The 17416-nt window shown below is 38.1% G+C and overlaps 1 protein-coding gene across 2 annotated transcripts in view; it reads left to right on the top strand.

The window, feature by feature from the left end:
* The window catches only part of ELOVL2 (ELOVL fatty acid elongase 2), a 41875-nt gene that overhangs the window by 22167 nt on the left and 2292 nt on the right, over nt 1-17416 (top strand). The window contains exons 2-8 of one of the 2 annotated variants that reach the window (XM_087961298.1): nt 5636-5699; nt 8480-8518; nt 8956-9143; nt 13416-13493; nt 14620-14791; nt 15146-15270; nt 15981-16115. In XM_087961298.1, coding sequence (XP_087817424.1) covers nt 5636-5699; nt 8480-8518; nt 8956-9143; nt 13416-13493; nt 14620-14791; nt 15146-15270; nt 15981-16115 — 801 coding nt within the window. The remainder of the gene's footprint in view (nt 1-5635; nt 5700-8479; nt 8519-8955; nt 9144-13415; nt 13494-14619; nt 14792-15145; nt 15271-15980; nt 16116-17416) is intronic. The other variant, XM_087961299.1, reaches the window with a different exon arrangement.

Genomic DNA, 17416 nt, shown 5'->3' with positions numbered 1-17416 from the left:
TGATAGGGTTGTTCTTCATCTGGACCCCTCATTTATTCCGAAGGTTAACACCTGGTTCCACAGGTCCCAGGACATTGTTTTGCCTGACTTCTGTCCTCTCCCGCACCATGACTTAGAGCGGCAGTGGCACACGCTAGACATAAGAAGGGCTCTTAGAATATACATCAAGCGCACTTCCTCCTTCAGGAAGTCGGAAGCCATGTTTGTTTCCTTTTTCCCTTCTCACTTGGGGCACATGGTCTCTTCTCCTACTATTAGCAGGTGGGTCAGGTCTTGAGCAGGCCTACAAAGCTGCGGCCCTTCCTGTTCCCCGAGGTCTGACGGCGCACTCTACCAGAAGCACGGCCACTTCTGCTGCCTGGGCGACCCAAGCATCCTTGGAGGAGATTTGTCGTGCGGCCACGTGGACATCCCCGTCTCCTTTTATCAGACACTACCGTCTGGATGCTTTTGCCTCGGCGACTGCAGCCTTCGGCAGATGGGTGCTTCAACGAGTGGTTCCACAGTCGGTGTGATGAGCCGGACGAGGACCCGCCTGTGGACATGCAAGCTTTGGTATGTCCCATCCTGGGCTCTCGATGCAGCATGGAGGAGAATGGGCATTGGTAGAAGTTCCCGTGAACGCCCTTTCTATCTATGCTGTGAGAGAGCCCAGCCCCTCCCTTGATTTGTCCGGAGAGGGTAAGACATATTTCTGTATTTATTTTGGGCTTTCAGAGACACCTTTCAGTCTGTCAAGTATCTTCGTCAAAGCTGGGGTCTCTCCCGGGGGCTGGCTTTTATATCTTAGTACAGACTCAGCTAAATGACGTCATAGGAAGGAGTCAACCCATCCTGGGCTCTCTCGCAGCATAGATAGAAAGAGTGTTCACGGTAACTTCTACCAACGCCCATTTATTGTTAGTCCTACTCATGATTCCTTTCCCCCCCTTGAACTGACAATCATTAGATCTAGTTCCTTCTTTCAAAAAAAAAAGTTACATAATGTAGCTAAATTCTGTTTGGTTGCTAAGTCAGGCAAAACAATGTCCTGGGACCTGTGGAACCAGGTGTTAACCTTTGGAATAAATGAGGGGTCCAGATGAAGAACAACCCTATCATCGTGAAAGGAACATATAGCTCCAATTTAATTTGTGCTTGTTTAGCTAGCTTCTAATTTACTACTGGTAAATTGACATAAGACATAAGACATAAGAATTTATTTGTCATTACACTCGCTAGCGGGTGCAACGAAATGAGGTGCTCTTCCACAAAGTAAAACTGGACAAACACCACTAAAAGAAAAAAAAATTAAACTAAACACAACCAACCATACAATAATCTCTATGCAATTTAAAAATTTTAAAATGTAAATACCCCATTACTCTCAGCCATTTAAATTCCACGAAATCTTATGACCCTGCATTCAAACTCAAAACTGCACTTGGATAAAAACTGTTCTTAAATCTGGTCGTCCTTGTTCTTAATACCCTAAATCTCCTTCTCGATGGTAATAGTTCAAAGAGCTGATGTCCCGGATGAGAGGAGTCATTCAATATATTAAGTATCTTCCTCTTACATCTATTCCTATACAGTTCTTCCAAAGAGGGGAGTGAGCAGCCAATGATGTTTTGGGCCGTCTTGATCACCCTCTGAATTGCCTTTTTTCTCTGCCACTGTGCAGCTCGAGAACCATACACAGAGACAGTAGGATAATATACTCTCAATTGAACTCCGATAGAAGGTAGTCAGTAGACTCTCAGCCAGTTGTTGTTTCCTAAGAATCCTTAGTAAATACAACCGTTGTTGTGCCTTCTTAATTAAAGCAGCGGTGTTTGCGCTCCAAGTCAGGTCATTTGTAATGATGGTCCCGAGAAACTTACATTCCACCACCTGTTCCACACGAACTCCCTCTATATACAGTGGCTGAATGTCTGCTCTTTTTTTCCTATAGTCCACTATAACCTCCTTGGTCTTCTTAATATTAAATAGAAGATTATTATTCTTGCACCAGCGGGATAGCTGTAGTACCTCATCCCGATATGCAGACTCATCATCCCCAGAAATAAGTCCTACAAGTGTAGTATTGTCTGCAAATTTCATTATCCTATTGTTGGGATGTTTATTTGTGCAATCAGATGAATAAATGGAGAACAGTAGTGGACTAAGGACACAACCTTGTGGAGTTCCAATGCTAAGTGTCTTGACAGTAGAAATATAATCATTCAGTTTAACTCTTTGTGGACGATTTGTTAAAAAATCCAATATCCATAAACAAATAGAATCTGGAAGATCTAGATCTTTGAGCTTGGCTATTAATCTGTGCGGTATGATGGTATTGAAGGCAGAACTAAAATCTGCGAACAACATTCTTACATAATTCCCCAGTGTTTCCAAATGGGATAAGGCCATGTGAAGCACAGTAATAATTGCATCCTCGGTTGATCTGTTTTCTTTGTAAGCAAACTGAAGCCCATCAAAGGAATCGGGAAGGCAGGAGATAATATAATTTCGAACTAGCTGCTCAAAGCACTTCATTAAGATAGAAGTTAGTGCCACCGGCCTATAGTCGCTCGGACCATTTGTGGGCATCTTTTTAGGCAGTGGAACGATGGTGGAAGCCTTGAGACAAACAGGAACCACGCATTGTATCAAGGATCGATTAAAAATTTCAGTCCATACCCCAGCTAACTGATCAGCACAATCTTTTACCACCCGACCAGGAATTGAGTCGGGCCCAGCTGACTTTCTGGAATTAACCGCCTTCATTGTCTGCCTCACATCCTGCTCATTCACAATGAAGGGGAGGCTCTGCTGAGTAAATGATGGCAAAGGGACAGTTTCAGTTTGATGGATCTCAAATCGGACAAAAAAATTGTTCAACTCCTCAACCACCGCCGCACTACCATCCGAAGAGACCTTTTTTGCTTTATAGTTCGTTAGTTGTTGAACCCCCTGCCAAACCTGCCTCATGTTATTACTGAGAAAGCAATCTTCAATTCTCCTCTTATATTCGGCCTTAGCTTGCTTAATACCTCTCCTCAAGTTCGTTCTTGCAGCACTATAATCTAGATCATTCCCAGACTTAAAAGCCTTATTTCTTGCGTACAACAAACGTCTAACCTTCCCGGACATCCAAGGTTTTTGATTAGGATAAACCCGGATTCGTTTATCCACCGTGACAGTATCAATACAGTGTGCCACATACCCTAACACCGCAGCCGTGTGATCGTCAAGATCAGAATGATCAAAAACTTCCCAGTTTGTCTGTTCGAAGCAGTCCTTTAGCTGCTCCATTGCTCCCTCTGGCCAGCTTTTCACCGTCTTGACTATTTTCTCAGAGGAATATACTCCGGGGCTAGAAGCAGGGACAAGTGATCCGACTGGCCCAGATGTGGTAATTGTAACACCCTGTATCCATTTACAATATTCGTGTAGACCTTATCCAAGGTGTTCGACCCCCTAGTGGCACACCTTATATGTTGATAGAATTTAGGGAGGACCACACGAAGATCTACATGATTAAAATCTCCCGCAATAATGTATACAGCATCTGGAAATTTGCTTTGCAAGTTTCCAATTTCATCACCCAGGAAGCCCAGAGCCAAATCTACATTTGCATCCGGCGGAATGTAAACAGCAAGAATAATAACAATGCTGAATTCCCGTGGAAGATAGAAGGGTCTGCATCTAACAGACAGATATTCCAGCTCCAAAGAGCAGTGACGTGTTATAACCTCTGAGTTTGTACACCAAGTCTCTTTAACAAACATACACACTCCACCTCCTCTGCACTTCCCCACATTTCTGTCTCTATCCAGACGATGTAATAAAAAACCGTCCATCTCAATAACAATGTCCGGGATAGTGGGGTTCAACCAGGTTTCGGTGATTAACAACACACAACAGCTTTTCACGAACTTACTTGAAGAGACCTGTAACCTTAAATCATCCATCTTGTTTGCCACGGATCTAGCATTAGTCAGAAAGAGACTTGGGAGCGGCAGCCGTTTCATTTGTTTTTGCAGCCTGTATAAAACACCAGCCCTGCAGCCTCTTTTCTTCCCCCTTTCCCTTCGTCTTCTTCTCCTCCTCACCCTCTCTCTCACCGGAGCCACAATCCACGGAGAGCTGGGGAGCCTTGCAATCTCTGACGGTATGTTATGTTTCCAAACAAACTTAGCTGTTATCTCTTGTTTGCTTTGTAGTCCAATCTTCACAAGCTCACAATTGCTGTAGAGTATGTTCATCCCGCAGGAGGTATTCACAATACAAGATAATCCACACAAAACATCCATAAAAAACACCAAGTCGAAGAGCACTGAGCTGCAGCATGTGAATTCCCTCCTTAATTACCGAATTGGTGTTTGAGATTCTACCATACTTCTACTCTTACTTTTCCTTTGATTTTTCCTTGTAATAATTGACTAACTATATTGATTCTGAATCAGAGGTGGTATTCAGCAGGTTCTGACCAGTCTTGGAGAACCAGTAGCAGAAATTTTGAGTAGTTCGGAGAACCGGCAAATACTACCTCTGACTGGAGATTTTACAGTATCCTTCCTCTGCCACGCCCAGTAAATCACGCCCACAGAACCGGTAGTTAAAAAATTTGAATCCCACCACTGTAATCTGAATATATTTTGCAAATGACTAGTCACAAATTCTAACTCAGTTTCAAATAAGAGCAGTTACAGTAGAAGATTTCACGTTTACCAGATGTTATCCATTGCAATCCTTTTCAATCTTCAATATTATATAAAATTCAAATATCAAGCAAAAGAACTACCATTAAAATCTCAATAAACTTTGACAGAATGTTTTGAAATTTGAACTTGAGCAAATCAGATCACGCTTATTGTGGCAAAAGATCCCTTTCAACCAATAATGCCATTAAAAATTCCATAAGTATCACAATCTCTTCTAAAATGTTATTGTGCAAATTCTACTCTTCCTAGATTGCTTTTAAAAGAAGGTATTCAAAACACAAATGTTGCCTTCTTTAGCTCCAATGCCAGATAGCCTATTCTTGAAATCACTGAACAATTTTTATTTGAATGTGTTCTCAAATTTCTGTTCATTTTTATTAAGATTATGAAGGTAAGAAATTAATTGTTTCTGTTGTTAGCTTCCAGATGCATTAGTGTTAAAACACTGGAAAGCCAAAATATTTATTTCTTTATTTTATATCATTGACACTTAAAACTGTGGTTTGGCTTGTTTTAAAACTTAACACAATAGTGAAGAGCATTGAAGAGCCTCATGATTAAAGACAATGTTATTCAAATCTGATGTCTGTTTTTTAGCTTATTAAATTTTTCTTAATATATGTTCTTCATACATACAAATGGTTTTTAGATATAAATATTGAAAATGGATTGTTAAATTGTTTGCATTCTAAGGTTACATGCATTCATACCGTACTTTGCTCATTCGCCTTTTCTGTACTTTTTAAGATGTACTAATCATTTTAATTAAAAAAAACACACAAAGCAGGAAAGATTTAGGACTGCAGATTGTTTCTTCTCAATCATAGGATGCTGTCATTGTCTGTCTGTCTATCTATCATCTTTGATATGAATATGAAAAAATAATGAATTTTGTTCATTATGTAATATAGAATGTAATACAATTTCTGTTTTCTGTTACCTTTTAGGAACAGCTAAAGGCTTTTGATCAAGAAGTAAATGAGTTTGTGGATTATATGTTTGGAGATAGAGGTATGCATTTTCTGGAGCTTTCTGGCTGCCTAATAATTTAGCAGGTATTTAGAAGTAATGTATTACTGAAAATTTTATCTAAATGACTGGGCACAGTAAGTGATGGAGAGCCTTAGAAATTCTATTCTTTCCTTTTACTTTCACCATGCTGAGTAATAAAAAATACGATTATGATAATTTAAAATGTGAAATTTGGCAAGGTTTCATTGACTGCAAAATTCTTTCTTCATTTCTTTGTTATTTGGGAATGTTCAAGAGGGATAAGAAATACACTTGGGTATGTGAAAAAAAAGGAATTCTTTTTTCCATTCCCTCTCACTTAGACAGAAATCAGGAAACAGATTTTGTAGATCCAGTTCGTATGGCTAGTTTACTTCTCCTCTGTTTTTTTATTTTTATTTTTGTGTTGGATTTTGAAATGGCCTGACCCCAAAAAGTTTCTGGATGCCTTACAACATTTGAAAGTACATAATTTAAGAAACATGACCGCCAGGACCAAACCACATAAGTAATATTTTTTTAAAAAAAATCAATGGAGTTCTACAAGCACCCTAATCCTAACATTGGGGAGCAGAAGTAAGTTTCTAGAACACTTGAAAGAATGAAGTCGAGCACACTAGGAAACCAACGTAATGTGTGCCAATATTACTTTTATTATAAAGGTATAGTAACATAACCCTGCAAGTCTGGATTCTCTTCCCCCCTTCCTTCCTTTATCTTCCTTCTGTCTCTTAAGATTATTACCTCTGCTCAGCTCACGGGGAGAAGCTGTAGGAGTCTTGGCAGAGAAGGCATATTTCTTCAGTCCCACAAGATGAAAACATTTAATGGAGGGAACCTGGAACACACCTGTTCTGACCAGGTTTACCAGATGGGCAGAAAATTTGGAGATACGTGGCCCTTCAGATAAGCAGGCCCTTTGCCATGAACTGCTCCATGGGTGATGAACGGTGCCTTCAATTGAGGCCAACCAGTAACCCATGCAGCTCAAAATAACAGCAACGACACACGGGCATAAGGGAGGAGCACCCAATTTTCTTTGCAATTAAGTATATGCTAGTGAAACACATGTGGAAATAGACCGGATTGAAGGACCAACAAAATATTGAATTGTCTAATGGACGGTTGATTGATCATTATTAACAATCGGAGCACATGTTTTAGAATTTGTAAGTCAATCAAAATGTATGCATTAGGGCAAAGCGCGCACACGTTTATACAAATATATTGAAGAAAATATTTTCTGGTATAAAGTCTAGGAAAGTCTTTTACCATAAAGCATGTATTAGGACAAGATTTTAGGAATTTTCATGTACATTCTTATATAGAATTGAGCAAGTAATCAAGCCTGAAATGAATAAATTTATAATTTGTCTCTTTCTCTATTATGTATCATATACTGTGTTTGTGCATGCGTGTGTTTGCATGTAAGTATGAGAAGCCAAAGAAGTACCAGGGCCTGAAGGAAGAACTGGAGTAGATGTGGAAAGTAAAGGCCAAAGGTCCCCAGGAGTGGTAGGAGCACTCAAGGCTGTGACTCCTAAACAGGGATAGTAGCTCCAAGAGATCTCAGGAACCTAAGCTTATTTTACTGATAGGTAAAAAGTTTTTTGGTTTAGTGGATTTTCACCGTCAAAGTATGTTTAAACTTTCAACAATCAAAACCACTGGATTCTGATAAGTTATTTTCTGCTTCCAGTTTATGATGATACATTTAGCAGCCATACCTTATACAGGTAGTCCTTGACTTACGACCATTCGCAATCTAGGGCCTCCCTAACCCCTTGAGGCATATCATATTTTGCAAAACGACTTCAATGGGGAGAGCTGGGATGGCATATGTGCCTTGCTTAACGACAGCAACAATTTAAGGACTGTCATTCTAAGTTCAGTTGTGGCCTTAAGTCGAGGACTATCTGAAGTTTAAACAAAATCATTTACAGTACATTAAATAACTACTCAACTTACGAACACAATTGTACCCAAAATTTATGTTGCTAAGTGAGAAATTTGTTAAGTGAGTTTGCTCCATTTTACAACTTTTCTCACCTCGCTTGTTAAGTGAATCACTGCACTTCTTAGTCATATGGTTGTAAAGTGAATCTGACTTCCTCATTGACTTTGCTTGTCATAAGGTCACAAAAGGAGAACACATGACACTGGAACCCTGCAACCGTCATAAGTATGAGTTAGTTGCCAAGCCTCTGAATGTAAATCACATGACCATGGGGATGCTGCAATGTTCATAAGTGTGAAAAATGGTCATGTCTCTTTTTTCACTACCTTGTAACTTTGAATGGTCACTAAATGAACTTTTGTAAGTCAAGGACTATCTGTATGGTATCTGAATAATTTGCCCAAGCCCAATATTTTCTGGAAATAAACCCTCTCTGTGGTGATGGACAGCTGTGATGACTCGGAGTGTAACAAAAATGTAACAAAATCCAAAACGTAAATAAATGTCCTTTAATGCCTCCAACTTGGCCCCATTGTTCAATAATTCTCAGTTGGAGATAAAACTTACTCAAAAATAGTCTTTAAAAGAAAGCAATACAGTCTGAACTTAATGAGCAGATAGAGGTGAAATAAAAAATCAAAACAAACTACAATGAAGGAATTTCCACAATGGACCAGGATAAGTAATTACTAACTTCAAGGCGATAACAAGGCACAGTCTGTTGAAGGATGCCAACCAAGTTCACTTCAGCCCAGAATAAAACACGCTTTGCTTCTGGCAACGCTGTGTTTTAACCGTCTCTCTTATATACTATTCCCCCCAGCTGCAACCAATGAGGGGGATCGTGGTCGCTTCCTCTCTCGTAAGCCAAGTTGTTTCCTTCTCCGTTCCTCCCTGCATGTCCTAGGATGAAGAGGGGATGGGCCTGGTTCTTCCTGTGACTGCCCAGCCCACCTCTGCCCTTCCCCAGCCTCCTCCGCAACCTCCAGAGCCAAACCTCCATTCCCTGTTGGCTGTTCCTCCTCTCCCTCAGAGTCCGACTCTTCCAAGGGCATGACGCCAGCTTAGCTACACTAGTATGACTAGGATATGATAGCTGCTTCCCATACATTTATTTATTTATTTTTAATGTGCAAATACAAATGCGTGTTTGTATGTGTGTATGAGTGTGTATATTATAATCGTAATATAATATACAATTATATAACAATTTAATTAGGTATTAGAAGAACAAGCAAGAACTGCTCATGGTGATTAATTATTTTTTTAATTGGGTATGTTTTGTTGTCATTTCTTCAGATCCCAGGGTGAGAGGGTGGCTTATGCTGGATTCATACTTACCTACTTTTGCTCTCACCATCCTATATCTGCTCTTCATATGGCTGGGCACCATGTTTATGAAGAATAGGCCTGCTTTGTCACTCAGGGGCCTTCTTATTGTGTATAACTTTGGTGTCACAGTGCTATCGTTTTACATGCTGATAGAGGTACGTCTTCTTAACCGAAGAATTTTCAATTTTCTTTTCTTGGCTTTTTATTCAACTGATTGGGATTTTATAAGAATATTTGGGTCAACTTGACTTCAACCTTCTCAAAGTGGAATTGAGAGGTGTTTTAAATGCATCTATTCTGTACTGTACATTCAGGAACGCCTATTCTTTTAATTTCTGTGATCTCTATGATTCAATAGAAGTAAAAAAACAACAACACCAAGGCATTGTTCATAGCGACGTAAGAACAGACACTGAGCATTAGACCCATAGAAGCAAGGGTGTACCACACTAGACAGGACCCAATGTTCAAAATGTACAGTGGGACCTCAGAGACAGTCCAATACATCATGGAAGGGTGTAAGATGTAGGCAGGACAGCATACACACGAAAGGCACATCTAAGTATCTGGCATTGTATACAGGAACATCCACACAGTGTATGGGCTAGATCCTCCCAAATTCAGATGGGAGATTCCACAGGTCATGGAGAATAAGAGGGCTAAGATTCTGTAGGAAAGATTCAGATAAACAGCAAGCCATGCTAATAGAAGTTGTGGTAATAGAAAAAGACCAGAAGACAACAGTGGTGATAGATGTAGCAGTGCTAAGTGCCAGCAACACCAGGAAGAAGGAGTCTTGAGAAGCTGGAGAAGTACCAGGGTCTGAAGGAGGAACTGGAGAGGATATGGAAAGTAAAGGCCAAAGTAATCCCAGTGGTGGTAGAAACACTCCTAACAGTTCCTAGGAATGACTTCAGAGCTCTCTGTCCAGAAAAGTGCAGTACTAGGAGCAGCTAAGGTACTGCACAGAACCCTCAAACTCCCAGGCTACTGATAGAGGATGTGAGATTGAGGAAGGCCTACAGGAGTGAGGAAGGAATTGTCTGCCTGCCTGCCTGTCTATCATCTATCGGCATCTATCTATCTATCTATCTATCTATCTATCTATCTATCTATCTATCTATCTATCTATCTATCTATCTATCTATCTCTATCTATCTATCTATCTATCTATCTATCTATCATCCATCATCTATCTATCTATCTATCTATCTATCTATCTATCTCTATCTAATCTATCAAAATAGAGAACTTTCTTGATCATTTGGGTGTTTCAAATTGCATACTTTCAAATATCCCCAGTACACTGCTTTTTTCTAATGCAATTATGACTGTTTAAAAATAATCTTTCTACAATAAGACTACAATGTCTTATTTCATACAATAACACATAGTTGGGTATAGCTGTTCCTATTTATCTAAATCTGAATGTCAACCACTACCTAATTAAATAGTGACTCTTGCCATTAGAGTATGTGAGAACGGACAAGTCCTTTTTTAGCTAAAGTGCAGGCAAATGCACTAAGGAAAACTTTCCTTAGTCTTCCACTGAATGCTTAAATGTCAGAATTTTGAATATTCTAGGGATACTGTAAAACGGACAAGTTAATAGCAACAATTACCATTGACATATTAAAAAACAAAATAACGCCTAGTTTTAGACATAATTCACATCACTTTGTGCGATAACATTCTCTCATGGATGACAATCACCACATTTTGATTATTTAGCTTAGGGTATAGCATACACTATATTCTAGTAATTTATTTTTCTGGCATAGAGGAGCTGTGGTCTTGTACGTACTGCCTGCCTTCTATCTCAGCAGCCCATCTAAAATCATGGATTAAACTCGCTCTTTGAAGAGCATCTAAAAATAGGTAACCTACATAGAAAGCAGAGCAGGAAATCTGGATTGCTGCTTGAACAAAGCGATGATGAAGGACCTCCTCTCTTGGCCTAGATTTGCTTTTTGGATTCCACACTGATTTTCTCCACCTTTTTTTCTGAATCCACCTGAAAAGAAACAAACATGTCCTTTCAGCATTAATTAATCTTGGATTTGGTTGAAACACTCGTCTTATCCTACCTCATCACAATACCACCACAAAGAAAAAAAAGTTTCATATTGTCTACAATCATGCATTACAGAAAGAGATTATAATAATAAGTAAGATAAGTAAGTTTGGAGTTTTAGATTGCAGTCCAGATGTATTTTGGAATGCTGACCATTTCGAAACTAAGACCTTATGGAACATTTGTGGACCATTTGCACTTCAAGCAGCTCCATAACAACTCTAGGCACCTGCCAAAATCAACCCAATAATGAGCAGAATTTACACAGGAAGGTTTCTGTCAGTGGTTCTCAGCCACAAATGAATATTAGAGAAAAAAATCTGAGTGAGTCACCCAGATGTTTATATCTTTTGCCAGTTCCCTTCTGAAGTCAAGGTGGACTACATTTATTTGATCTTTATTCGTGGTAGCTGGCCTGCCCTCTTGAATGTTCGCAATATATGTTATGGTTTTAAGAAAGCCATAAAGAACTCTTGCTTTTTGACTAAACAGAATTTTGTAGCAAACAAATTGCTGACTCATACAAAATAATTGCAAAATAACAATTTAGAAAGGAAGAATTCTTGATTTATGTCTGTCATCCTTCCAGACTACATGTTAAATGGAAATTGTTTACGACAACAGAATTAATCCTAGCAGTGAAAGAGAGGACTATAAAGGAACATGGAAGAAAGTTCCTTGCAAACTTGGTTCTAGGATTTTAGCTTTATCAGCTTTTTAGTTAAACTTTCCAGCTGAATCCACAAAACAGAAACTCTCAGGTTTCTTGCCTGCCTTCATGACTTTGTGCCACTTGTAAGCATGACAAATGATACAAAGGCTGTTATTATGACTAAGAAATATGCACCCCATTAGGCTCCTGCAAAAATATATCTCAAGAGGCAAAAATCATGTTGCTCTTTCCATCAGCTTCCTCTGCATTCCTCTGACCAAACAGGTTCATTTCACAAAGGCTGTCAAATAATGAGCCATTCCCTCAGATTGCGAGAATAGTGGATTTATACCTCTATATGAGATTGCATTTGATCTTTTTTTTTATGCGCCTGCCACTTCTTGTATTAAAGTTTTTGCTATTTCATGATTTCCAGATTTTTGTATTAATGCTTATTTTACTAACTTTATTATGCTTCATAATTAACAAAATAAAAATACGAATACATCAAACTATTAATAAGGACCGGTTTTTCCCAGTTCTATCTATGTTACCCACCAGAGCAAGGAGGCAAGGAATGTTACAGACCCCACTCTCTCAGGACGTTCATTAGTGGAACCAAGAAGAAAGACCTTTTCCATGATTGGCCCTTCCCTGTGATACATCATCCCAACAGAAAAAAAGATACCCACTTTCACACTCTTCGAAAAGGGCCTGAAGATATGGTTCTGCCTATTGACCTGGGGACCCCAGGGTAATATGGGGCCCATCGAGTTTGATTATTGTCACCATGGGCATGGTTTTTTTTTTGGCTTTTGTATTGAGGTTTTTATTTTTGTAAGCCAACCGAATCATTGTGAGCTGAGTGGCTATATCAATTTTTCTAAATAAATAAATTTACTTCAAAAATAAATAATAATTAAAAAGAGAGAAGAATGGGTCTGAAAATTATTTGAAAAATTCCAAAATCCTTTACTCCCTTTGCCAACAAAAATCTAATCCACGTTTTGGTAAGCAACCTATATAAACAATGATACTATGCTTAGACATCTCGTAAGAGAAGACCCTTCTTACTTGATTAACAAAATCCCTACTTTCCTCACATTCAAAATAACAATGGAGTTTACTTTTCAAAGATTATGGTAAATTTAAACCATTTCAATTTTGCATTAGGCTGCAAATTTTTGTTAATATTCTTGACAAAGGTCACTGTATTATAATTCAGTTCAGTTATAGGTTTTGGAAATTGAACAGTTCCAGTCATCTGAATAAAAATGGAAAGGAAGATTGGCAGAGAATTGAGTGCAGTATTGTGAAATCAATACTGTTAAAAACTATTTGAATGAAGAGCTGAAGAAGCTTCTTGGATGAGAAGCAAAATATCTTCAAAGAAAAACTAGAAAGTCCAGTTGCCTCTTAAAAAAGCACCTTTGGGATATTTGAAAGAATATGTTTTTAATATGCCTAAAACTGAAGTTATCTCTTACTTAAATCCCAAGTGCATGCCATAATTAATATAGTTTTATTTATGTTTGTTCTAGTTATACAGGCACTCATCTCACATATATGACTCTGGGAGGCTTACAAAATTAAAAACATAAATAATAACCAAAAAGAACAAAACACATTGAAAATGTAAAAACTATTAAAACAACTACTGCATTTTCATTCAGAGTAATAAATATGTTTTTTTTCTTTCAGCTGATTCTTGCTACATGGGAAGGAAATTATAACTTACAATGTCAGAACTTGATCAGCGCAGGAGAAACTGACATCAGGGTAAAAGAAACTTAGCAGGGAACAATGTTTTCGCACATGCTTTAATGCATCTGACCCGAACAATCAATCTGCATAAGTGTAGGATCTGAATCCCTAAAATTCCCCACAAGAGTCTTAATGCATCAGGAGAGCATTAAGTTAAAAACATCTGCTGTAATAAATGTTTTGTACAGATTTCAACAACCTTAGCAGTTACTGTTCCACTGAATTTCTTGGTGCTTATTTTGGACAGTCATGTATGCGATTGCATTGTCTATGTTTGATTTATATGACTGTCCATTTTACAACAGTGACTTTGGGTGATGTACAGGGATTAAAAACAGATGTTATATATAACCCATGGTGCCCAAGATCAAACCAATAATCCCAATCATTAAAAAAAAAATCACATCAGCAGTAGAACTCACCTAACCTCTTGATCCAAGAGCCTAGGGAAAACTCTTCCGTGCACTTAAATTCCAGTGATTGGAATTTTTATTTGCCTTATTTTTATTCTTACTTCTTGTTTGGGAACAGTGCACAAGATTCATTTTCCTAATCTTAAAATTCTTGTAAAGGTTGTTTGCTTTTTATTAGCAAAATTGTCACCAAAATTATTTTCCTAAAAATAGTTTTACTAAGCTCCATTATGCCATACACGTTTTGCCACACAGTGTCATGTCCTTCCTTGCCTAGGTAAAGAAGCACTGTGCATAAGGTGAGAATGAGCAGTTACATCTTTGACATCATAGTCCAAGCACCTTCTTTTTCCTACATCCGTTTAGGTGTGTCTGTTCAAAGGATATATGGTTATTGTCAGGCTATATAATTGCTTCTAGAAACTGAGGCTGTCAATGTAGTAAGTCAATGTAGAGCACAGGTGTCAAACTCAACCAAGTCACGCGACATATCACAACATATCGCAACATTTTTTGCCTTTGCTAAAAGCCATTGGGCACCTTCTTAGAAGTAAAGAGACAGACTAATAATTAAAATACAAATATGTTTCCAGCAACATTAAATTTTATTTTCAGCTACTGTAGAATATCTTCAGAAAGAATTAGTATTTTTTCCTATGGTTTCTTTAAATTAACTGAATATGTTGTTATAAGATGAGATGATTAATTTTGCAGATTCTTTCTTGCAGGTGGCCCAGGTGTTGTGGTGGTATTACTTTTCCAAAGTCATTGAATTTGCTGACACTGTTTTCTTTGTTTTGCGAAAGAAAAACAATCAAATTACTTTTCTTCATGTTTATCATCATGCCACTATGTTTAACATCTGGTGGTGCGTCATGAACTGGATACCTTGTGGACAAAGTGAGTATATAAAGATGTCAATTAAGATACTGCAAAACAACATACTTGGAAAACTTTCCTGTAGAATGTGTCTGATTGCCAATCTGCATTATTAAAAAAAAAGTGTGTGTGTGTGTGTAACAATACCTTTAGTAAACATGAGTGAAAGATGGGTCTGACTCCGAATAAACATTCGGCAATAGTTGAATAGAGGATCATGGAAGACTGCAGCAGGCCACAGAAATCAAGATGTATTCTTCAGTACTAAGAAAACGGTAATGTTTGAAGTGTCATAAATTGTCACTTAAGTATAATGCTGCTTCACAGAAAGAAGTATTTTATAATAAATATGACAACATATTTATGTTTTCACAGGCTTCTTTGGACCCACTTTGAATAGTTTTATCCACATCCTCATGTATTCCTACTATGGATTGTCAGTCATTCCATCCATGCGTAAATACCTTTGGTGGAAGAAATATCTCACTCAAGCACAACTGGTACAATTATATTCTTATTTATTCTTAGTAAATCACCATTTAAAGAATAAAAATCCTAAGTGTTGAAGCAAGGTAGAATTATGGGGACAAACCACTTTGAAACAAAGAAAACTGAGGAAAAAATAAATTTGGGCGGTAGATTATTCAGCTTTACGAAACTTCCATGGTAAGTTTTTTATGCACATTTGAATCCAACTATTTCTACTGCATAATGCAGTGATGGGCAAAATGGGACCTTTAAATGTGGAGCTTTGCTTCCATTTGCTTTAACTATCATGATCATAAATGAGAAATGATGGCAGATGTACTTCAGCATCTGAAAGATCACAGTATGCTCTGAAGCTGGAGTCAGAAAATATAGTCATCTATTCCAAGAATTACGTAACACAGAAAGTGAGACAAAGAAAGGAAATAGATTTGATGAGAAACAGAGCAGTTGTAAATCACCAAGTGTTTGATATTTGAGCAGTTATTTTAAATTAGAAGATAAATGTGCATTGCAACACTTATTGGTAAATGTAGATCTATTCCAGTTCTCCCCTCTTGTTCCAAACTGCCCCGCCAAATGGTCCCTCCCCATACAATTATGGTATGGCTGCAGATCACTTGCCTGGACAGAACAGACCATTTCTAATGATCGTATTATGAGGGTCAATTTTAATCTGACCAATTCATTCTGCAACTGGTGCGATGTTTTCTTCTTCTAACAGATTCAGTTTTTGCTCACCATTACACATACACTCAGTGCAGCTGTCAAACCCTGTGGTTTTCCCTTTGGATGCCTCATCTTCCAGGTCTCCTATATGGCCACATTGGTGGTTCTGTTCATTAACTTTTACGTCAAGGTAAGCAGAGGAAGAGAATGGAGAAGTACAGGCACAGGTCTGTTTTTAAGGAATGAAACTTGTCGCTTGAAACACAAGCACCTCTGCTTTGGGGGTTTAAGTAATATGATGCTTCTGATTGATTGTCCAACCTAGTTTGATCCGAGATTTTGTTTCTCTTTGACACGCTTATTTTCCCCATGAAATATGATGTTAAATTAAGTTGCTACATGCATATTCCTGCATGGTCTGAACCCTACCCTAACTCTTTTTGCCCTTGACTTCAAAGCACTGCACAGCCTTACCTGCTAAGGATTGATAGTGAGTGACAGTCAAATGATGAATATAACTAATCAGTCTAGTTCTAACTGCAAATCAATAGTAACCTCATATAGGACTCATACATCATTTCCCAAACAGTAGGAAAGCATTCATAAAATTGAAAAAGTTAATTTAGGCTATTGGACGCAACCTCCTCCTCACTGTGTGAATTCAAAGGGATAGACGGTTCTATAGACTCTCCCTTTTAGGTAGAGGCTATATAAATAGGGGCAAGTTATTCATTACATGAATTTTATCCAGCTTAGCATAGTCTTGTATGCTATGTTGGGCTAATTTAAATCTTCCCATAGAATCCCTTGTGGAAATACAACAGTCCTTCTGTATTGTTTCTCTCTGTCTCTCTTTTTTTTTTTTTTTGCACAACCTGTATGTTTTTTCTAGCTATTTCACATGCCCCACTTATCTTGTCCTCAAGGCTGTGCTTCTTCTGTTACAATTATATTGCATTCTCTTGGTACCCAAAGCTACGCTCTTTATCTGAGAAAATGTCCTTCAGGAGTGGTTCACCCAGTGCTGTTATAAAAGCTAGACTTTTCACATCTCAACTTGGCAAATTTAGTGCCTGTGTTTTTTAAAGTAGGAAGGAATGGTAGGACAAAATATTCTCACCCATCTTTTCATTACGTTGTCTTATAAGAAGAAATAATGCAATTATCAGGATAAGTATGATTGCATAATGGGCAAAAGATGAGCTGGAAGAACTTTTCTGCAAAATTCTTCTATTCACAAATATAATATTGTTGGATCCATGTCCAGGGTGGGGTGGAGTGCATTAAAAGGGCAAAGAAAAAGTGCAGTTTGTGCTGCCTATTTAGCTGTTCCACAAAGTCAGAAGGGATAGTTCTACAAACCAACTTGCAATAGCAAGATATGAAAACAATTAAATTAAGTGGGCATTACCTAGTATGAAAGTATTGTATTGATGTGAGGTTGTGTGTTTAAGCATTAGACAAATCACATCTGCATGCTTCTTTATATCC

Source organism: Notechis scutatus, chromosome 3 (assembly GCF_049901735.1).
Source record: "Notechis scutatus isolate UNSWTSFEM ecotype Mainland chromosome 3, rNotScu1.2, whole genome shotgun sequence".
Taxonomy (NCBI): Eukaryota; Metazoa; Chordata; class Lepidosauria; order Squamata; family Elapidae; genus Notechis; species Notechis scutatus.
Note: the sequence above shows the minus strand (reverse complement) of the source record. Positions and strands in the feature narration are given on the sequence as shown.